This window comes from Schistocerca cancellata, chromosome 2 (genome assembly GCF_023864275.1).
Source record: "Schistocerca cancellata isolate TAMUIC-IGC-003103 chromosome 2, iqSchCanc2.1, whole genome shotgun sequence".
Classification (NCBI taxonomy): Eukaryota; Metazoa; Arthropoda; class Insecta; order Orthoptera; family Acrididae; genus Schistocerca; species Schistocerca cancellata.
This window is the reverse complement of record NC_064627.1, coordinates 407,559,811-407,583,621: the sequence shown is the minus strand read 5'-3', so window position 1 is coordinate 407,583,621 and position 23,811 is coordinate 407,559,811. Positions and strand designations below refer to the sequence as shown.

The 23,811-nt window shown below is 39.9% G+C and overlaps 1 protein-coding gene across 1 annotated transcript in view; it reads right to left on the bottom strand.

Moving 5' to 3' along the window:
• LOC126154419 (uncharacterized) overlaps positions 1 to 23,811 on the bottom strand; it is a 273,459-nt gene that overhangs the window by 16,426 nt on the left and 233,222 nt on the right. The window contains exon 6 of the mRNA XM_049916135.1: positions 23,470 to 23,612. Within this exon, the coding sequence (XP_049772092.1) occupies positions 23,470 to 23,612 (143 nt within the window). The remainder of the gene's footprint in view (positions 1 to 23,469; positions 23,613 to 23,811) is intronic.

Sequence of the window (23,811 nt, the reverse complement as noted above, 5' to 3'; positions counted from 1 at the left end):
CAGACACTGAGCTGTTAATTTCAGAACAGCTGAGCATCATAGAAACCTCCCATGCCAAATCTGTGGGTGAAATTAGCGCTCCAACTATGAGATAAGATCTTCTAGCTCAAGTATCACCAGATCTCACTAAGGAACAACAGAAGAAGCTACTTGCCATTCTTCAAGAGTTTTCTGAATGCTTCAATTCACAGGTGAAGAGCAAATGATACAAATCAGCAGTCAAGCACCGGATTAGCACTAGAGAGCACCAACCAATAAGCCAGAGAGCATACCATGTGTCAGCAAAGGAACATCGAATAATTCATGACAAGGTAGAGGAAATGATAAAGAGTGACATCATTCAGCCTTGAGCCTTCACAGAGCCCATTGTCATCACCAGTGATTCTTATCAGGAAGAAGGATGGCAGTTGGCGCTTTTGTGTTGATTAAAGGAAGCTTAATAAGATAACTAAAAAGGACATTTACCCTCTTCCACAAATTGACAATGCCCTAGATTGTCTGATGGGGGATATATTTTTCTCAACCATGGACATGTACTTGGTAAACTGGACAGTACAAGTAGATGAGGCTGATCATGAGAAAACTGCATTAATCACCACTGAGGGCCTGTTTGAGTTTAAGGTAATGCTGTTTGGTTTGTGTAATGCACCAGCAACTTTTGAACAGATGATGGATAATCTTCTAAGTCACCTGAAGTGGATGATGTGCCTTTGTTATTTAGATGACATTATAGTTTTCTCAGAGACATTTGATGACCACATAAAAAGACTGAGGCTTGTTCTTAAGTGTCTCCGACAAGGCAGACTGATACTTAATCCAAGAAAGTGTCTCTTTGGAGCAAAAGAAATCAAAATACTTTGACACCTTGTGTCAAACGAAGGCATGTAGCCAGACCCAGAAAAGGTGAGATCTATAAAAGAATTTCCTATTCCTAAAAATATTAGAGACATGAGAAGCTTCCTCAGATTATGTTCTTATTACCGTCATTTTATCAAAGACTTTTGTATCAAATCCAGGCCACACCAAGAGTTGTTAAAAGCCAGTAATAAATTTATCTGGGCTGGTGCTCAACAAAATTCTTTCGATGTGCTATGAAAAGCTCTGACGATTGACCCTGTACTTGGTCTGTATGATGAGAGAGCACCTACAGAATTACACACAGATGCCAGTGGGCATGTGATCAGTGCTGTTCTGGTGCAGATTTTGGACAGAAAAGAGAAGGTAATGCTTCTAGGATACTTTCAAAAGCTGAGAGAAAAGAGAAGGCTATGCTTCTAGGACACTTTCAAAAGCTGAGAGAAACTACTCAAATAAAGAAAGAGAATGTTTTGCTGTAATCTGGGCCATGTGCAAATTTCGATAGTATCTCTATGGAAGGCCATTCACAGTTGCTACAGACCATCATTCACTTTGTTGGTTGACAGCTCTTAAGGACCCAATGGGATGATTCGCCAGGTGGACACTACATCTTCAGGAGTATGACATTACCATAGTGTACAAAAGTAGAAGAAGACACCAAGATGCCAACTGTCTCTCAAGAAACCCTGTGCAAGACCATCAAGACTTTGATGAAGATAGTGACTGTCTCACTGCACTTCAGGATCTCTCTGCTGAACAGAAGGAGGACACCAATATATCTCAAATTATGCTTGCCTTAAATTGATCAGAGGATGTGAAAGGACAATTTAAGGTAGTTAATGGATTACTTTGGAAGAAAAACTTTGATCCATTTGGAAAGAGGTGGCTACCAGTGATTCCTAAACACATGTGCTTAGATGTTCTACAGAAATTCCATGACACACCTGAGGCCAGATATTTAGGATTTATTAAGACTTAAAATAGGATCCGTGAGAGATTTTCCTGGCCAGGTTTATTTAGGAGTGTCTGTCACTATGTATCACACTGTCAAGAGTGCCAGAGGAGAAAGGCAGTTCCTCAGAAAGCACCTGGCTGACTCATACCAATTCCACCAGATGAAACACCTCTGCACAAGTTGGGATTGACCTCCTCAGATGATTTACAATGTGGCAATAGCTGGATTATTGTTGCACTGATTATCTGACATGCTATGGCATTACAAAATCCAAATTCATCATAGAAGACATTGTATTAAAACACGGTGGCCAAGGTCATTAATTACAGATCGAGGGAAAGTTTTCCAATCGAATCTTGTGATAGAGATAAACTGTTGGTGCAACATTACCCATCACATGACGGGGCTACCATCCACGAACTAACGGGTTTATTGAAATGCCTTAATAAGACCTTGGCTGACATGCTCTGTGTTCATCAATGTCGAGCAGAGCAACTGGGATGAGGTGCTACCTTTGGTGACGTTTGCCTACAACACTGCCACAAAGACACCACAGGATTTATGCCATTTTTCCTGGTGCTTGGGCATGAGGCAATGGTGATGATGGACACTATGTTTCCGTTACAGCCTGATGATGTGGATGATGACTACATCGGCCATGTGTTGACCAGAGCTGATGAAGCTTGGCAGTTAACTTGACTCTGCATGCTGTAGGCTCAAGAAAACGATCACCGAAGGCATGATGTGAGCCATTGCCCTGTTGTCTACCAGCCTGGTGACCTCGTCTGGATCTCACTCCTGTTCGGAAGGTTGGTCTCTCTGAGAAAACTCCTCAGGTGCTACTTTGGACCTTATAAGGTTGTAAGACAGTTGTCTGATGTTACTTATGAAGTTGAAGATTTTGACCCTGACACAAGACGACGAAAGATAAGAGATACGATCCACGTCCTTCGAATGAAGCCCTACAAGGATCCTGCAACCCAGGCTAATTTCGAAGCTCCAGTGATGGGCAACGAGCAAAAACGTGATGAAGAACGTAGCGGCAAGGGAAGTTCTAAGAAGATCACTGCCAGGGTGAACATCAGTCATTGGGAGGCTGAGTATGCAGAGTCCATGACTCGTTCCCAGACTAGGACATAACACTGAGACGCTGTTCTCTTAAGGAGGGAGCAATGTCACTGAAGAAGCTGAGTAGCACAGTCGCTATAGTGTAGTGGTTATGATACTGGACTGTTGTATGGACGGTTGTGAGTTCAAAACTTACCTGAACTGTAAAGTTTTAATTTCTATATTCAGTTTGAGTACATTCTAGAAGTATCCACAAATAGCAATAATCATTGTACTGGAATGTTCTGTAGCTGTATATATACCATATGTGTTCTGGCCAGAGGGAGTTCGCTCTGCACTGAAGTGAAGTTAGTGTTCATCATTCATCTACTTACACCTTCTTCTATGTGACAACATATAAGAAGTATGTTTCATATAAAAACTGAAATGTAATTAATATTCTTGGCAACTATATAATCAAGTTATGTAATACTAGAAATTTTGCAAAATACCTCACCACTATTAATTAATTTGGAAAAATAAAACCTTTTGGTTTAAAATAAATTAAAGAAGCTTTCATGTCACATCCATCCATGTGCAATAAAACTCGTTTCTGAAACACCATTTTTAACCTGTCTATTTTCAACATATCTAAATATTTATTATGATTCCAATTCTTTGCTTACATATTATTGTTATGTTTTCAACTGTTATTTTACATTTTAAATTGTTTTTATCTTTTTTTGGTTTAAATTGATGTTTTTTGTTTCTAGTTTACATTTTACACACATGTTTTTTGTTAATATAAAATAACAATAACTCATTATTATGATTCAGGATCAGTACAATAATGATTATTTGTAAAGAAATGCTTAAAATGTAACACCATGAAATAAAATAAGCAAAACTACTTCACGTGATACACATGACGAACAATGCAATATATTACAAAATTCAGCAGGATTTGAAATTTGACAAGAGATCTTCTAAATATACTGACTTGTATCAGACATATTTCAATACACTGGAGAACCTTTGCAAAGAGAATCAATTATATACTAGTGATTGCAGTTTGATTATATTGTTTCTCAAGTAGAGATTGGCATCATAATCATCAGCGGAACTAAATCTGAAAATTGTAATCAAGCTGCAGTCAATAGTATGTAACCACTTCTATTTGCCAAGGTTTTCCTGTGTCCTGAAATATGCCCAATACAAACCAGGATATTTAGAGTATCACCTGCCACAATCTGTGAATCCTACTGAATTTTGTTTTATATTGTGTTGTTCATAGTGTGTATTACATGGAGAAGTTTCATTTATTCTATTTAAATGATCTTAAAAGGCATTATGTTTTAAGCATTTCTGTAGATAATCACTGTTGTACAGATTTTGTGTCATAAAAATGAGTTGTGTATTATTTTCAATTAACAAAATACACATATGTGAAATGTTAAACTAAAAAACAAAACATGTAAAAAGGGATTTAAAATGTAAAATAACAGTTTAAAGTATAAAACAAAAATAATCAAAACAAATGACTATAATAATAATAATGAATGTTTGGAAAATTTAATTAGGTATGTTGAATGTATTATGACAGCACATTGTGTAGACAGCTTACTTTTCAAAAAAAACTTTATTACACATGAATGGATGTGGCATGAAACCTTCTGTAATTTATGTTCAACAAAGTTTTCATTTCTCAATTTTGCAGAATTTCAAATTATTGCAAAAGTTGATTACACAGTTTTCAAGACTGTCAATTACATTTCAAATTTTACATGAATCACTTTCTTTTTGCATATTGTGGTTTCAAAGCTATTCTCTCTACACCTAATATGCCAAATTACCTTTTGGGGTTTGTTTTACCTCTTTTCCTTTAGTTACACCTGTGAACGTTCCTCCCCATCAGTGGATGTTCACTTGTGGCATCGGAATGCAAATTCTAGCCTTCCTACCACTGAATAGCAGTCACCTATGGTTCATGAACCTGCTGCGGTGGCTCATAAGCAGTAACATTTGCTGAATGGTCATTAAGAAGACACTGTTGGTAGCCCCTTGGTTCATCTGGGCAGTCAGTTGCTCAGTCGTTGGACATCTATTCACCCATACCCAACTCTACAGTTGTCATTTCCCTCTGTCAGCTATGCCTTGGGGTGCACAATAATCTTCTCAGTGCCAGTTTTGGATAGTGCCATTTTGCCATGCACAGTATATTTTAACCATGGTGGCACTCAAACAGTTTACAAACTTAGCCATTTTGAAAATGCTTCTACCCTTGTCACAAAAGCCAACGATCATGCTTGTTTTGATGTCAGATAAATCCAAACTAAGACAATGACTGCACTGTTTTCCACATCCCTCCCCCCCCCCCCCCCCCAACAAGCCTTATACACCCTCTGTGCTAGCTGTACCAACTGATGTCTGTAAGTGATTACTGCACACAATGCAGGAAGCACCTTGAGGATGAACATTTTGCCTTCAGATTGATATTCAGTGATGAAGCAACCTTCAGCTTATCTGAGAAGGTTGATCTCCACCTCCAAAGATGGAACTGTATTTTTCTTCTGTGAGACTACGTTGACGTGCACCTTTTACCTTGCCATTGTTAGATGACCCATGGATTGTCACATGTGGAAGTGAAATGAGCTGTTTAATTAACATCTTTCTTCCGGCCCTCGGCCATAGTATATCAGGAAGAGCTTGGTGGAAGCATCCAGTTAACACTGGATGTCCAGCACTGCTGATACCACAAAAGTGGGATTGAGCATGGTGTCACTTGAATGCTGCTGTCAGAAACGTCTGTCTGCGACCACAATGACAGTGCAGCAACCCAGCTGATGGTTATGTGGAGGTAGCCATGACCTCCCTCTAGTAAGTGGGCAGCTTTCTGCTCTGACAGTGACTGCTTTTATGAGTCAGGGCAGGCTGCTCTGTCCCAAAGTCGAACAGTGGACCCTGTACAGCATCCTAGGATATCACTCTGTGTGTCAATACTGAAATTCAGTCTACAACCACAGAAAACACAAGGTCCGTCAACGAGACCAGTAGCAGCAACACTCTTAACTGGTATGTGGTTCTTCTTGTCCCCAGCTGTTGTAGCGAACTCTATGTTCTCAATTGTTTTACAGGAGATTTCGTCGCCGTTCCAGATAGACAGTTTATAAAACTATTGAGAACATCGAGTTCGCCACAACTGCTAGAGACAAGAAGAACCATATTCCAGTGAAGAGCGTTGCAGCCCATGCTCTTGTCGATGGATCTTGTGTTTTCTGTGGTTGTAGACTTAATTTTAGTATTGACATTAATGATACTTTTGATCATGATAACGGATGGCTCACTGTAGCCATTGTACGTGGAGGTACAGGAGTACCTAGCGTTCCTGGACTTGAAAGTTTTGTAGATAGAGACATCATTGCCTATCATACCTACCATATGGCAGAACTTGCAAATAAAGACTTTGGTAAATCTGCTTATATGTCGCCTTCTGCATTGTCTTTGTATACTCATAATAAGAGAAAAATATCTCTAATGAGCCTGTATTCATGTGGGTTAAAGGTAAAGGAGTATGTGAATATGTGAAGTTTGCTGGTGACTGTACTTTATATTTTCATAAATAAATTCATTTGTATGCAAACTGATCTGTAGTGTCAGCCACTAACCGGACATGGGTACATCATGAACCGGGGGGGCTCAAGGATGCAACAGCTTTGTGCTATTAATAGACTTATCGCTTGACCTTGTTGACCTCTTGCAGCTGCAGCCGGCTGATGCAGTCGTGGTGTCAAAAGTCTTTATTTGCAAGTTCTGCCATATGGTAGGTACGATAGGCAATGATGTCTCTATCTACAAAACTTTCAAGTCCAGGAACGCTAGGTACTCCTGTACCTCCACGTACAATGGCTACAGTGAGCCATCCATTACCATGATCAAAAGTATCATTAATGTCAATTACCATGATCAAAAGTATCATTAATGTCAATACTAAAATTAAGTCTACAATCACAGAAAACACAAGATACATTGACAAGAGCATGGGCTGCAACACTCTTCACTGGAATACGGTTCTTCTCGTCTCCAGCAGTTGTGGCAAACTCGATGTTCTCGATCATTTTATAACCTGTCTGTTTAGAACGGCAACGAAATCTCCTGTAAGGCATCGTGGCGGCGTTCAATGCAGTTGCCTGTGCAGCAGCAGCAGTGCGAATGAGTCTCTGCATGGCTCTCGCTTGCTTATATAGTATTTGCAGTAGCTTGGACTTAGAATATTTTCACAGTGCCAGCGGAGTGTTATCCCGGACACGCACACTGGGTGTTCTAGATGTGCATGTCCGCTGGCGCGGCACCACGATTGCTCCAGCCAACCGTAGCTGCGAGAGGTCAACAAGGTCAAGTGATAAGTCTATTAATAGAAGAAAGCTGTTGCATCCTTGAGCCCACTTGTCGACGGACCTTGTGTTTTCTGTGGTTGTAGACTGAATTTTAGTATTGACATTAATGATACTTTCGATCATGGTAATGGTTGACTCACTGTAGCCATTGTACATGGAGGTACAGGAGTACCTAGGGTTCCTGGACTTGAAAGTTTTGTCGATAGAGACTCATGGTGAGCTCGTGGTGCAGGCTGTGATAGTGAGACAAGAATATTTTAGTGCACAAATGGCTGAGTACTTATGTGCTCCAGACTATGTTCATTTAGGGCTTAAGGCATGTACTCTAAACACTTCTGTGGTGGCAAGTGAGGAAGGCTTCCATCCTTCTGCTATGACATTGCAGTGTTGACTGCTGTACCATACCCAGCTGGCTCTGCTTCACAATGCCCATCGGCTGTGTTTTGCTTTGCAATGCAGAATTGATTGATTGAGTGACTGGTTTATTGATGGTGTCATGGGCCCAAACAGCAAGGTCATCAGTCCTACATTTCAAAAGTTATGTGCATAAGATAGAGGTGTCCACTAAAAGTGGGCAGATCCAGTCAGAGGGATCAAACTATAAAGTGAGGAAACTAAAATCACACACAATACAAGGCACAAAAGGGGAGGTCAAATCTAAAAACTGGATAAAACATAGGAAGTAAAGTGTGGTCTTTGTAAAGAGGAATTATCATGGTTCCCAGACTCAGAAAACACAAGACAGATCCCAACCACAACCACCCTGTACCTGCTCCAGGAGGAAAGCAAAACCTTAGAACTTAAAATAAAAACCATTTTCATGAAGGAAACTGAGGACCAATTCAACCACCTGTGAATTGTCTGCTAATATTAAAGACAAGAAATCTGGAATGCTATACTTAGTACGAAGGGACAAAAGGAGGAGACATTCCAACAATATATGGGATACTGTCAGTCTGACTCCACAACTACGTTGTTGGGGTGGTTTGTTATGAAAGACAAAACAATGACCAAGCCTACTATGACTGATGCGTAGACAGCATAAGGCAATGGACTCCTTCCAAGAGGAGTGGAAGGAAGAGCACTAAACAGCAGTAGTCTCCTTGATTGTGCAGTGTTCATTAAGTAGAGTGCAGTAGTGCATCAGATGTCAGTCCACTTTTGGGTGAAGAGAGATTTAATGTGGATCCATATATCTGCACCTGGAACCATGTGGAGTATGTATCTGCCTCTTATCCAAATGGTCAGCCAGTTCATTCCCTGGGATTCCCACATAACTTGGGACGAAGAGAAAGGCAACTGTGTAGGCAGCATTGCCAAGGGCAGAGAAGTCATGGATAGCAGAGGCCAAAGGGTGATGAGAGTAGTATTGCTCTATAGCCTGAAAGCTGCTCATTGAGTTGGTACATATTATAACAATGTAGAGCAAAGCCTGAGTAATAAAATGGAGGGCCCTCTTAATGGTTAGCATCTGTGCTGCGAACATATTACATGATTGTGGCATTAAATGGTGTTCCATGCCAATAGAAGATGTAAAAGCATATCCAGCCTTATCTATCATTTTAGAACCATCAGTGTAGAAGATAGTAGCTCCCTGGAACTCTTTGCTCCATCGTATTTGTAGAGGGGGAGTCCCCACTTATGCAACAAGACTGTCAACAGGACTAGTGCGAAAGGCACCGTTTGCTAGAAGCACCCAATAATGATGAACAAGGTCAAGTAGTTCCAGAGTGGAAGTACCCACTGAGCCATAGTCCTGATAACAATAATATAGTGTAGGCAAAACCAGAGCATGGTACAGATGGAGAAGAGTAACAGTCTACACCCCAAGATGTGTAGGCCAGGAAGCAGAGGCCATTAAGCTTCCTCATGCATGTAGTCTTCATGTAGTGAACATTGGGCAGCCACAGCAGCTTTTTATCATAAAGAAGGCCCAAGAAACAGGACTTCACTACAATATCTATGTGCTGGTCACCTAAATAAAGTTGTGGATCAGGGTGTACAGTGGGTCAACAGCTAAAATGTACAACCCAGGTTTTGGAGGGAGGAAACTGGAAGCCATGGGAAAGGGACCATGCAGAGGCCTATCAAATGGTACCTTAGAGCTAGTGTTCAGCAGATGATACTGATTGGGAGCTGCACCACATGCAAAAATTGTTGACATACAGTGCCAGGGTAACCAGAGGTCCAACAGAGGCTACAAGCCCACTAACAACAATGAGGTAGAGTGTGACACTTAATACAGAACCCTGTGGGATACTGTTTCTCCTGGAGCTGAGGAGTGCTGAATGAAGTGCCAACTCTAACCTGGAAGAGCCAGTTGGATAAAAACTCATGGACAAAAATCTAAAGAGTAACTAAAATGTGACTGCGCCAAGCCGCGTCATATGCCTTACGTAGGTCAAAGAAGAGACTGTGACAAGGTGAGGGCAGTTAGTAAAAGGCTGTCAGATTGCTGTTTCCAATGGTCAGTTGTAGATGGTCCTCCCCAGAAGCAACACTGATAAGGAGACAAAAGGCCCCAAGATCAGAGTACTGAACCTAATTGGAAGCAAACCATCCTCTTGAGCAGTTTACAAAGAATGTTGGTCAGGCTAATCAGTAGGTACCTTTCAAGAGATGCTGGGTTCTTCCCAGGCTTAAGGAAGGGGATAATTATGCTGTCTCACCATTGTGATGGGAAGACACCCATGAGCCCAATGTAATTGAAGACCCTGAGTAGATGTTGCCTCTGGGTAATATCCAAGTGTTGGATCATCTGGTTGTGGATGGAGTCCAGGCCTGGTTCTGTCACAGAAAGATAGCAGGATAGGAAGAGGAAGCTGATGTTGCGAAGTGTGTCATGAGGTGTTCTGTAAGGACCAATGGATCAACACACAGAACACACTTTAGGGTAGGACCCTGGATAGTTCGTTGTCACTGACCATCCAGAAGGCTATGCAGCTTGGACCAAACATGTGAAGAGGCATATGTCCCAAATACAGTGATCCCAGAATTCCTTTTACTCTGCCAAATAAGCTGACAAACCTTTGCATAGAGATGCTTAAAAGTGATAATTTTAGTCTGTGAAGGGTGTCATTTAAATCATTGAAACACCCATTGGCAGTCCTGGATAGTGACTTCTATGTCCTGTTTCACCATGGTACTGGTCGACAATGAGGGGGGTCTATGGATAGGGGCATAGCAAAGCCAGCAGCATAAAGAATAGTGGCACAGATGTCTCACACAACCACATCAATGAAGTCAGAGAGATCAAAGTGCACAGCAGACATATATAATGGCCAACTGGCTCTGCAGAATTCCCAACATGGGGCCTATCTGCCTGGGAGTGGCAGGGAAATGATAAGAGTCACTGGAAAGTGGTTGTAGTCACAAAGATTGTAGTAGTGGCTAGTTGTTTTGAGCAGGGGAAGCTCACAAAGAGGCTAGAATTAAATGGGATTGGTTTGTTACTAAATGGAACAGCATGCGAGATAATGGGTCTTACTTTCCATCTGCCCACACTGATGTCAGGGATAACTTATTTGAATATTTCGCAACCTCATTTGTGTTGGCCAGAGAGACCCACAGAAGTGTTACCTGGTGCAATTCTAATTAAATTAAACTCTGGGATGGACTTAATGCAGTCTATGACCATGCTTCTGAACCAGCAGGAGTGATGAGTCTCCCTGGAAACCTTCTTGCAGCATGAAAATTTATATCGGGAAAATCAGTACCAGAAAGAGATAATATTGGCTATTGTCACACCAACCATCACAGTGGCACTTGTTCTGCTGAACATAGTCATTGTTTTGGTACTAGAAGACAAAGAAAAAGACTGGGTTTGGACTCGGCCATCATTCAGATTCCAGTGGCTTGGATGCAATGAGTATAAAAGCAGCAGGACGACGAACACACAAGGGGGTAGTATTAAGGATAATTGGTTCATTACAGCTTGTAAGTTTGGAATAAAAAGTTACTAGTCATCATACAAGAAGACTAGTAATGAAATAAGTTCCATAGTGTTTGAGTTAAGGACCAGGGCAAGGGGCCCTTTAGAAACGTGTAAGATTAAGTGATAGGGTTAAGGAAACCAATTGTTAGAATATTTCTTGAGAGGCAAAACGGGCACAGAAGCTTTCTTCCCTCCTGGGCTGCATTTCCTTCACCACACCCCTCCTTCTCCATCCTCACTTCTTCCCCAATGTCGCCTCCTTTCCCTCTTTGTGTTCTGATTGATGTCAACCTGGCTATCCCCCTGGTACCCTCCATTCCTTGCAGTTTTGTTCCTCTTGCCTGTTCTCTTTCATCCTGTTTGGTGTTTTGGTTCCCCCTTGGGGTTTGACCTCCACATTTAAATTTTATGTCCTTTGTGTGAGCCATTTGGGGAAGAACTCCCTTCCTAGAGCCTATGTCATGGATTTCTTTCCCCACTTCCTTCACCTCTTCCTTCCCTACATAGGCCTCCTCCATCCTTCTTGGTCACCAACACCTGTAGCCAGTCCACGTGGTGTGGCTGTCATGTGGACACAAGTTGAGCATATGTGCGAACTGTCACTTCATGACAGATTGCTTGAAGGTTCTTCGTGTTGGCAGATAGGTAAATTTCAATCCAGAAATGTTAGAACTGTTCAAGAATTTGGTCGATGAGAGAGAACTGCGGATTTGATATCAGAGGAGGAAGCCATTCCCATGGTCGTAGACAGTGAGCCTACTGTCGAGGTGCAGACTGGAGGAGTGCCCCCACCCCCTCCCCACTGTGCTGATAATTACAGATCACACTACTGATACCTGAGCTGTTGCCTCCATTGTATGCCAAGGAGTGGTTGGTTGTCATCCTGGAACATCGGAACACCTGACAACAGCTGTCGTGCCAGACAGCCCTTGCTGTGGGTGGGTGGCATCCATGGGGAGAGTCACTAATCAAAGTGGATGGTATCAGCGAAGATGCTTGGCACATGAAGTGTATCAATCTGCAAAAGTCTGGCCATTCTCAAGCGGCCATCTCCTCAATGGGTAAAGGTTCATTGAATGGTGCTTTGTATGGCCCTGAAGCCTTTCCTCCCCTGGCTACACCCAAGGAGGAGGGTCAGGCTCACTGTATTGGGATAAAACACTTTACCTGCTACCTGGTCTGTGCTAGGATGGATGGGAGCACAGTCACTGCCAAAAAACCATTGTTTTTTGTGGAGAATATTAAGGACACATTTGGTGAAGTGGAGTCTCTCAGTAAGTTTCTTTTGCCACTCAATCTGCAGCCCTTCATGCTTGTGATTGTCTTGGTGATGTCCCAGTCTATTACCCCCTCACCAGTCTCTGAATGTGGTCCAGGGAGTGTTTTTTCATAGGGACCTTAATCATGCAAACTGATGAGGAACTCTGGACAAATCTGGAGTGCAGTGTTCATTTTGTTCAATGTATGCAGAAAGGTTGTAAGACAACCACACTGATACTGGCACCATTATTCTGGTTTTTGAGGAGGTAACCTTTCAGAGTAGGTCAAAATTATGGCTTACCAATGTGATATAACTCCATACATCCTGCCATCCATGAAGCGCTTTTGATGTTCGTGTTTTGGACATAGGTCTTCCCGCTGTATGCCAGACCCTCTGTATGGTGACTGTGGACACCACTTCATGAGGGAAGCTCCTATAGTCCGCCATCTGTGTGTGTAAGTTGTCAAGACCACCATTCTCCATGCTCTCCAGATTTCCCAGGTTACAAGAGAGAAAGGAAGACCCAAAAATGCAAGTCTCTGGATCATATGTCTTATTGCTGAGGCTCGCTAAAAATGCGACTCACTCCACCCATCATCTACTTTTGCCTCTGTTACATCCTATCCCCCTCCTACCTCTTCCTTACCCCAGCTCCATCTCCCTCTCCCCTCCCCCACTCCTGCAGTTCCCACACCCTTCCCTCCATGTGCTGTCTTCCTCTCCTTCCACAGAAGTGCCCCCCCTTTTCAGTGCCTGCCAGTGATGGGGCTCCCTCTTTGGACCCTTTCTCCCTGGCGTTTCTCAGGTCAGAAGCCTGCTACCACAACTCAGCACCGCAAGCTTGCCCGCTCTCTTTTGGTTTCAGCTCTTGCAGAAGGCTCCTATCTCTTTGTGCCCTGCCCTCTTTAACCTTGAAAAGAAGAAACATAAGTGGCAGGACAAGGTCTCTCTAGTGTTCCTGAAGGTGCCATCTCCCCCCTCACAACCTGAATCTGACATCTTATTTAAGGATGTCCCCCATCCTTGTTGGTGACAACCACTGACCTGGTGATGTGACCATCCCTTGGCTTCTTTATGTCTAGCCTGGACTCTCGCCACATGATAATGCTGTGGAATTGCAATGGATAGTACTGTCACCTACCAGAAATACAACAACTGATGTGCCTTAACCTGCTGAAAGTACAATTCTGGCTCAATCACTTCTTTATTGCATTCTCTTACCTCCTTTTGCCCCACTAGCAATTTCACTGCACAGGAATCCTGCCCCTCTCTAACTACCGTATTCAGACAGACCACAATTTCCCCTCAGTAGCATTTTTGTAACTACTTCCTACATATCTGGCCTTGTCTTCTGCAATTAATAATAGCTGCTGTGTTTTTACTCTAACAAATTTCTTCAGTATACCCCCTTGACAGGATATGCATGAACTATGCATCACTCGTAATGTGCTTGTTTCCCTGCTACTTGTATAGAAATGGAAATGTAAACTTTCACTCCATTAGTTCTCACTGATCCTGTGGCTGCCTTGAAATAAAAATGTAAGTTTTTGGGCTTGGTTTCTAAAACCATCCCAACTCCAGTGTTAGTTCCTTCTGTACCTTCCTTAGACCCTCTAAATACTGCTCTGGTAACAAGCCTACCCCTAGATGACCTCTTAACAGCCTATTGCATAGCCTCCTGTAGTTGTTACTTTCCCTCATGTTTCCAAAACACTATCCTCTGTGCACTGCAATCATTTTGTCATTATTACTTCCCTATCTAAGAATTTTACTTTGGTTTGTAGTTCCATGGTATTTTGTTTAACTACCTCTTCTGCAGCTGTGACATTCCACATTACTTCTCCCATCAGTTGTCATAGGAGTCTTGTGTTATTCAGTATGTCCTCCTCTAAACTTGCAGTCTGCATAGGATGCCAATCACTCATGACTTTGTTCCCTGTTGCCCACTGCATAACCTCTTTTACTGTGTCATTCACGCTTTGAATGTCTTCCTCATCAGCAGTGCCAAATATTGTTTTCATAAAGTGACCTCCAGCATCCATCCAACCCCTCTTCCTTTGCATATATGGACTAACCCCCAGTACCCGGGTCATCTCACTTCTTAATTTCTCGTCCACTCCATGTACTTTCTCACAGACCCCAACACACCCTCTGAGTATCCTGTACCTTTTCCCTGACAAAATTTTTTCAAATACTTCTTCCAATTTTCACACCTTCTTACACATCTCCCATATGATGAATACCACCTGTGTCATCCAGTGATGATCGGTGATTATTATGTCCTCTTGCTTGGCAAACAGAACTCCCTTCCGGGTACTGGTTCCATAATGCTTGCTTTCACCCCAATGAAGATTAGTAGTACCATTATGAACCACATTGTCTCATCTCCTTTACACCTCACCTAGCGGCAGGAATAATTATCACTCCCCCCCACCCCCCTTCCTTAAATTCATTGCTGCTCCACAGCTGCCTATGGTAGTTACATCAAATCTACCCTAAATTCTTCATTTGTGTGGCCATAGTGTCTCTAGTTGCTTTATAATTCTTGTGGGTATTTTTGTTCTCTTGTTTCAACTACAAAAATGTGTGATTTTTTCACCAGATGCATTTCGCTTTATTGGACAGATTAAGGATATTGGTCAAGAGGATCTACAGTTAAGTTAGTAATTCAGTGAACAAATGGTGGAATTAAAGAATACTGTTACTGAAATTACTAATCAAATTAGGGAAATCCAGGAGGGTGTGGCAGCTCTAAGAATTACTGTTGAGACAGGACAGGGTGAACTAAATACTTGTGTGGGAGCAGTAGAAGGAAGGTTAGAGATATGAAAAACTAATTTCACACAAGAGTTGTCCAAAAACAAGGAGAGATTGAAAAAAATGTTCAAATGTGTGTGAAATCTTATGGGACTTAACTGATAAGGTTATTAGTCCCTAAGCTTACACACTACTTAACCTAAATTATCCTAATGACAAACACACACACCCATGCCCAAGGGAGGACTCAAACCTCCACTGGGACCAGCCGCACAGTCCATGACGGAGAGATTCAAAAAACTAGATATACATGTAGAAGTAGAAAATTATAAACTTAAAGTAGAGGTTGTTCAGACTAGCAGACTGTTAGAAGAAAAAGTAGAAGCTTACAAAAGGAACTCTGAGCTAAAACTTACAGACATTTCCAATCAAATAAGTAATGTAGAACTAAAGTATGATGAAAAAATAGATTTGTGTAAAAGTAATGTTGTAGATCTAGAAGAGGGTGTAGCTCAAAGAAATTTTGTTAGCAATATTAATTGTGTTTTGGCTGGCATACCTTTAAAATGCTTTCCAGGAGATGGTAAATTGCATCCTGTTGATTTTTTACAGAATTGTCAAGATATTTTTAGTAATGACATGACAGACAATGTTAGAATTAAATTTGTTAAGTGATTTCTAGATGGAGAAGCGATCTCATGGACCAATCAAAATGTTAATTGTACCATGTCATATGATGAATTTGAAAGAAGTTCTTAAATAAGTTTTGGTCAGAATCAAGCTAGGATTAAGAGTGAGTTTCTGAATGGTCGAATGTGCAGGGAAGGTGAAGGTAGCTGGAAGTGTTTTTGTGAATACCAATTGAGGAAATTAGTACACTTAGATAAACCTTTTGATGAACTAATACAAATAGATGCCTTAAATAGGAGAGTATCGAAAAGAGTACAGTGGGAGTTGATTTATAGACCAGATGACTCCGTAGATCAATTCTTGTAGTACGTACGTAAGTTGGATAGAGCCTTTGAAAGAAATGGGAGGTTAAGTAATGGCAGATTTGGCAATCAACCATCTGGGGGGTGGAATCAAAGCAGGAATCAAGGAAGGAGTAACAATGAAATTCAGAATAATAGTAGTGGTTGCAATAGAAGTGATAATAGATGGATCAACTACAGAAATGGGAATGGGAATAGAGGATATGACAAAAGGGAGAGATCTTGGGAGAATAATAACAGACAATTGGATGATCACCAACCAAGACCAGGCAATTTACTGATGGATGCCTCATTGGGAGCCTGTCAGCTTGGCGTGAGAAATAAGTACCGAAATCAGGCTAAACTCAATCGGCCTAGAGACATCGAAAATAATTACAGAAGACAGAGTAATCGAATATATTGGAGTGGAAATGACAGAACTAATGGAAGAAGAGCACATCAGATTAACAAATTACAGTTTGACAGTAATTTCTGGAAAAGTATGAATGAAAGGTTGAAGATAGAAGTAATAGCATCTGTAAAGATGTTGAAGAGGTTCTGTTAGAGGAGGAAACTATCTCATGTCTATATAATCAGTGTGGTGAAGAAGTTTGCGAAGAAAATGTTGGTTCTGATAATAATCCTGATGAGTTTGGATTAGGTGAATTAATGGAGGAAGAATCTATCACTGTTAAGCACTTAATTGATGATATTTGTACTGGTGTACTTGTCAACAATTCTGATGAGCACTGTAAAGATGGTTTAGAAGTGCCTAGTATTGGAGATGATAGCATGTGTGATGATGTTGATAGTGAAAGTGACAGTAGTAATGTTGAATGGGAGGAAAAATTAGACAGCATGGTGTATATGGAGGTTAAAGAAGATTTAATTGATGATGAAGATGATGTCAGTAGTATTTGTGAAGAATATGAGAACCAGATTGTACCAATGAAAACTGGGAAGGTGTCATCAGATAAGGAACATGTGAACAGACATAATTTAGATGTGATGCTAGAAGCTTTATGGGATAATTACAAGGGTTATAGTGACAGCGACAGAGTAAAAAGAGTCATCAAGACTATTTGTGAAGAACTGCATTTCAACTGGGAAAGCAGAACCAATCAGCAGGCTTACAGAGAGATCAGTTCCAGGAAAAGTAAACAATGTGTAAAAGAGGGACATGACATCAAGCAATCATCTGATGTAGCTCTGAGTAAAATTCAGACAAGTAAGATAAATTGTGCAGCATTCGACAACATCAAGAAACAGATGTGCAATAGTAAAATGTTATACAGTTCTGATCTTACAGAACCATTTTGCATTATGACAGACAGCAATGACTACGGACTGGGAGCTTATTTGTTCCAAGAAAAGATTGTAGATGGTGTGATGGAGCATAGAGCGATACCTTTTGCCTGTAGAACTTGGCAAAAACATGAGAAGTCATATACTGTCACTGAAAAAGAATGGTTAGCAATCTATTGGGCTTTCACCAAGTCCAAGAATTACTTGTCAGGACATCACGTAGTAGTATACACAGACCATAAGGCTGTGATCTATAAACAAGAGTGTACTTTGCATCATAGCAGGATAACCAGGTGGGCTCTGTTCCTCCAGCAGTTCAGCTATACAGTAAAGTATATAAAAGGTGAAGAAAATCTAATTGCTGATGCTCTATCAAGATTGCCAGGGGTGGGGGAGGGGGGGGGGGGGGGAGGTGAAAATAACAGTGACGAATGTGAAAGGGAATTTTGGATTACATATCTAAAAGGGGTGAAAGATGAGAATGAAATCTGGAAAATTTATATTGACATCCGTAGATATCAGAACCATGATTCCAACTTGAAGTTAGTTAATAGTTATCTAGGTAAGAGAGGATACGAGAAAGAGCAGTATTACAAAGTGCACTAGGGTACACTTTTCAGAAGATACAGTGCAGACAGTGATTCTTTGAGATTGTGTTGGCCAGAGCAATATATTGAAGTGTTGATAAACTATGTACATGAGAGTTTTAGACATTGTGGGACACTGAAATGTATCCAAAAGATTCAAGAAAATGTATACTTTTACAATATTGCCAGGAGAGTGAGAAAGCAATTATCTACATGTGAGAGGTGCCAGAGTGTAAAAGTTAGTAATCAAATCTGCAAAAGATATATGCAAAACTTCTTGCCAAAAGGACAACTACAACTTGTAGCAGTTGATCTTTATGGATCATTGCCTAAGGCTAAAGGAGGATTTTGTTACATATCTGTCATGGTGGATCTTTTTTCAAAATTCATTAAACTCTATCCGTTGAAGAAAGCAACAAGTAAGAACATCATTTTGAAAATTAGAAGAGACTATTTCAAAAAGGTAGGAATACCAAAGAGCATACTTTCTGACAATGGAGCACAATTTACTTCTAAACTTTGAAAAACATGTGATGAAGATGAAAACATAAACCGTATCCTGATATCTACTTATCACCTGTCAAGCAATGCAACTGAATGTTACATGGAGAGAAATAGGGAGATTATTTAGAACTTATTACAACAAAAATCATGTCAGTTGGATAGAGTGCACAGACAGCTTTGAAGATATACTGAACAGCTTACAACATTCGTCTACTGGGTTCTGCCCATATGAAATAATGTATCATGAGAAACCACCAAATCTGATCGACTTAACTGAATTCCCAGCATGTAAGGCTATGAGTCCCCAGGAAAGAGAAGAGACAGTCAAGAGGATAATGGAACAACAGGGGAAACTGAGAAAAAACAAACATGATAAGAAGTTGAAACCTACAAATTTTAAAATTGATGATCTGGTTCTGGTGAAAACACATGAAAAATCCAAGGCTATAAGTAATGAATTAAAGAAATTCTTTGACACCTATATTAGTCCATTCAAAATTCAGACTATGCCACACCCAAATGCATACAGGTTAGTGTATCCGAAGTCTGGAAGGTTATTTGGTCTATGCAACATAACTGAACTGAAACCCTATAAGCAAGTGTCAAACACCAAGAAAAAATAAGATGATGTGAAAGCCCTCAGGAGGACATATCTTCGTGTCAAGGGTGTGGTGAGCACTATCTTTCAGAGCTATGTAGCACTCTATTTTCTTCTTTTTGGTTTCGGATGCTACATCTTTTACACATCTATAAACCTGTAATGAAGTTATCTATTACTGATAATACTATCCATTCTCTGTAATACAAGTTCTCTGTATGTAATGTGACTATTCAGTGACATTATTTGAGGAATAATTTGAAAATGTAAACTGTGTACTAAATTTGACTTTCCTACAATAGTGATTGACAAATTATTGTAGTTATACTCTGTAGAGCATGTATTTGAATTGTGGGTGCTTCTTTGAGAATTACAGGCATTATCACGATTATATGAATTTGCTAATGAGATGAACAAATGGACAATGGTAAAGATGTACATGTGTTACTAAATGGACAAGTTGAACAGTGAGAAAAGACATTTGTGAAAAGTTTGTTATTACAAGATGGTGTGGTGAGGAGCAGTCTGTGAGTTTGTCTGATATGATAAAGAGTTAAATGAGATCTGGAAGGGGGAGGGGTCAAATAATATACTGTATAGTAGAATATACTGAAATATTAATCAAAAAGAAAGGATACATATATAATTCATTTTGGTTCATTGACTTTAATCTGTATATAGCTAAATCTTTACAGTTTAGAGGTGCTTAATTGACCTTAATTGTAACCTACATGAGTACCTTGAGTAATGAGTTCATCCCTGTTCCTACATAGAGAACTGTACCCAATATCCTTACCTGACCTGGAAGTGAAACATAAAAAAAAAACCGTGAAACTGATAGGGGACTGTGCTATTGCAGTGTAAAGACTGACCAAAAGAGAGGGGTTGCAGACACAAGATGGACAGCACAAAAGGACTGATGATTGTGAGCTGCCAATTCCTTAAGATGTGCAATGTGAACAAGTGACTGGAGCAACAGCTAAGAACAGAAAACTATTTTGATTTTTTTTGGACTGTCTGTATGCATTTAACAGTCATTCATACAAGTAATACTTGTAAGAATGGCTGGAGAGATGTATAACAGTACAGCCTCCCCCAGGACTCATATTAAATGTCTGGTACCACCTTTTCTTTTATATGCATCCAGATAGTTCTCAGACAATTCAGTACTTCCTATGATCTTTGTGTGTCTTTCTGTATATCATTTTGTCCTATTTGATAAAAAATTGATACTCATTGCAAAGGCGTGTGGAATGTTCTGGAAGGACCTGCGTTGTAATTATCAGTGGATCATTGTCATTGATAAAATTATGTACATATAATAAATTAAGTAACTAATCAAGAAATTGAAGTAATAAGTCCTTTGAAATAAATAGAGACTACAAAGATGTTAGCATAAAAAATCAATGCTTCTAATTAACAAAATGGTAATCTAAAAATCCAGTAACCTTAGACCTGACTATCTTGAGAAACAGCTTAAATGTTATTACCAAGCAATGTATTTTCATTTGTTATTTATTTTTATGTCTTCCTCTGTAATTAATATTCTTTCTAATTACATTTCTAATTAACTCTCCAATTGTTTAAATCTCACAGTTTTCCGATTTCCAGAATTTGAGGCCTTATTTGTGCATTCTATGTATTTAATCGGATAAAGCACAAGCTATGTACTACCATTACATTTTAGTAACCAAATCCAAACTGTAATTAATTATGTAACTAAAATAATGAGAGACATTACTGTAATTAAAGATCAGAATGATTTTCTTATGGAAAACTAAAGATATTACTATAGAACATTGTCATTCAATATTGTATTTTATACCTTATTTGGCTGTGACATCAGTTTCTTTACATTTTGTAAATTTTAATTGTAACATCAAAATTGTACAAAATTAATAATGCTTCATTTTGGAAGCTATTGTTAAAATTCTACATAAAGCAATGCAGTGATGCTGCAATAATCAGTTTTTGAAGTTACTTTTAGAAGTCAAAGAGATCAGTGAAGTCAGTCTGTGTTTTGTTTACATGACAAGTGTGCAGTTTGGATGTTAATTAATGTCAATTAATGTGAATAAATTTTGTGAAGCATGAAAATTTCACATTCATTCATCAATGGACCAGGTATGTTACTTAAGTAACATTCTACATGAATCGTTGCACCGTCTTCTTAGCATGAATGGTTAGTATGTCTTATGTAGGCCAGTCACTGAATTTTTCAGTAGCCAAGTTCACTGTTCTCTGTGGTGCGTCTGTGTTGTCCTCTTTGAGAATTACAGTTGTGTCATCTGCAAATATGATGGTTTTGTGGGCATCTACATCCGGCTAAAGTCAGTGATATACAGAACAATTTGCAAGGACCCAGTATTGAGCCCTGAGGCACATCTTGCTTAACAGTTTTACTATCAAATAGGATTTCAGTTATTTAACTAAGGTGTACTTCACATTGACCTTCTGTATACAGCTGCTTGGGATTGATTCTTTTAGTCCATACTGTTCTTTCGAAACAAGGCCCCAGGAGTAGACAACATTCCATTAGAACTACTGACAGCCTTGGGAGAGCCAGTCCTGACAAAACTCTACCATCTGGTGAGCAAAATGTATGAGACAGGCAAAATACCCTCAGACTTCAAGAAGAATATAATAATTCCAATCCCAAAGAAAGCAGGCGTTGACAGATGTGAAAATTACCGAACTGTCAGTTTAATAAGTCACGGCTGCAAAATACTAACGTGAATTCTGTACAGATGAATGGAAAAACTGGTAGAAGCCAAACTCGGGGAAGATCAGTTTGGATTCTGTAGAAATATGGGAACACACAAGGCAATACTGACCCTACGACTTATCTTAGAAGCTAGATTAAGAAAAGGCAAACCTACGTTTCTAGCATTTGTAGACTTGGAGAAAGCTTTTGACAATGTTGACTGGAATAATCTCTTTCAAATTCTGAAGGTGGCAGGGGTAAAATACAGGGAGCAAAAGGCTATTTACAATTTGTACAGAAACTAGATGGCAGTTATAAGAATCAAGGGACATGAAAGGGAAGCAGTGGTTGGGAAGGGAGTAAGACAGGGTTGTAGCCTCTCCCCGATGTTATTCAATCTGTATATTGAGCAAGCAGTAAAGGAGACAAAAGAAAAATTTGGAGTAGGTATTAAAATCAATGGAGAAGAAATAAAAATATTGAGGTTCACCTATGACATTGTAATTCTGTCAGAGACAGCAAAGGACTTGGAAGAGCAGTTGAACGGAATGGACAGTGTCTTGAAAGGAGGATATAAGATGAACACAAACAAAAGCAAAATGAGGATAATGGAATGTAGTCGAATTAAGTCAGGTGATGCTGAGGGAATTATATGAGGAAATGAGACACTTATAGTAGTAAAGGAGTTTTGCTATTTGGGGAGCAAAATAACTGATGATGGTCGAAGTAGAGAGGATATAAAATGTAGACTGGCAATGGCAAGGAAAGTGTTTCTGAAGAAGAGAAATTTGTTAACATCGAGTATAGATTTAAATGTCAGGAAGTCATTTCTGAAAGTATTTGTATGGAGTGTAGCCATGTATGGAAGTGAAACATGGATGATAAATAGTTTGGACAAGAAGAGAATAGGAGCTTTCGAAATGTGGTGCTACAGAAGAATGCTGAAGATTAGATTAGTAGATCATGTAACTAATGAGGAAGTATTGAATAAGATTGAAGAGAATAGTAGTTTGTGGCACAACTTGACTAGAAGAAGAGTTTGGTTGGTAGGACATGTTCTGAGGCATCAAGGGATCACCAATTAAGTATTGGAGGGCAGCGTGGAGGGTAAAAATCGTAGAGGGAGACCAAGAGATGAATACACTAAACAGATGCAGAAGGATGTAGGCTGCAGTACATATTGGGAGATGAAGAAGCTTGCACAGGGTAGAGTAGCATGGAGAGCTGCATCAAACCAGTCTCAGGACTGAAGACCACAACAACAACCACTGTTCAGATTTTATAAGCAATATTTTGTGATCAACGGTGTCAAAGAAAGACATATTTGTCAATGAAACAAGAAATGTTGCAATATTAAAATTCTTGAAATATTGTAACATTTTTCATGATTCAGAACTTGTGTGTGCTGCAGAAGTCACAGGCTTGAATCATGAAGGAAAAACCACAAGAAATACCAGATATGCATTAGGCTGACCAAACAAGTTGTTATGGCCCGAAAAGTACAGGCAACAAGGAACATGAAGGTAGCACACTGATGTAAAACAAGATCATCCATCCAATAACTTAATTAAGTATCAATAAGGAGGGTACTTACAGCTAGTCCAATATTTCCCAGAGTGACAACAGCAGTGGCACTGATACTTTCATTCACTAAATAGTTACCAAGTCTTGTCACTTCTTCAAGAACTTCCTCTGGCGAAGATTTTTGCATGCTCAGGCTCATGTTCACTGGAAATCCTACAATGTAAAGCAGAAATAAGGAACAGGCATCCTGTATGGTGAAACATTCTTGCGCAGTTATATGTGAAACATAACACAATTTAAATTAAATGATTTTACTTTACTTGATGGGCTTCAGTCTCAGGATTTTGAAATAAAGAACAAATTATTCTTAGCAGATACAGGTATCCAACATTTGTCCATGAAGCCAACAAAA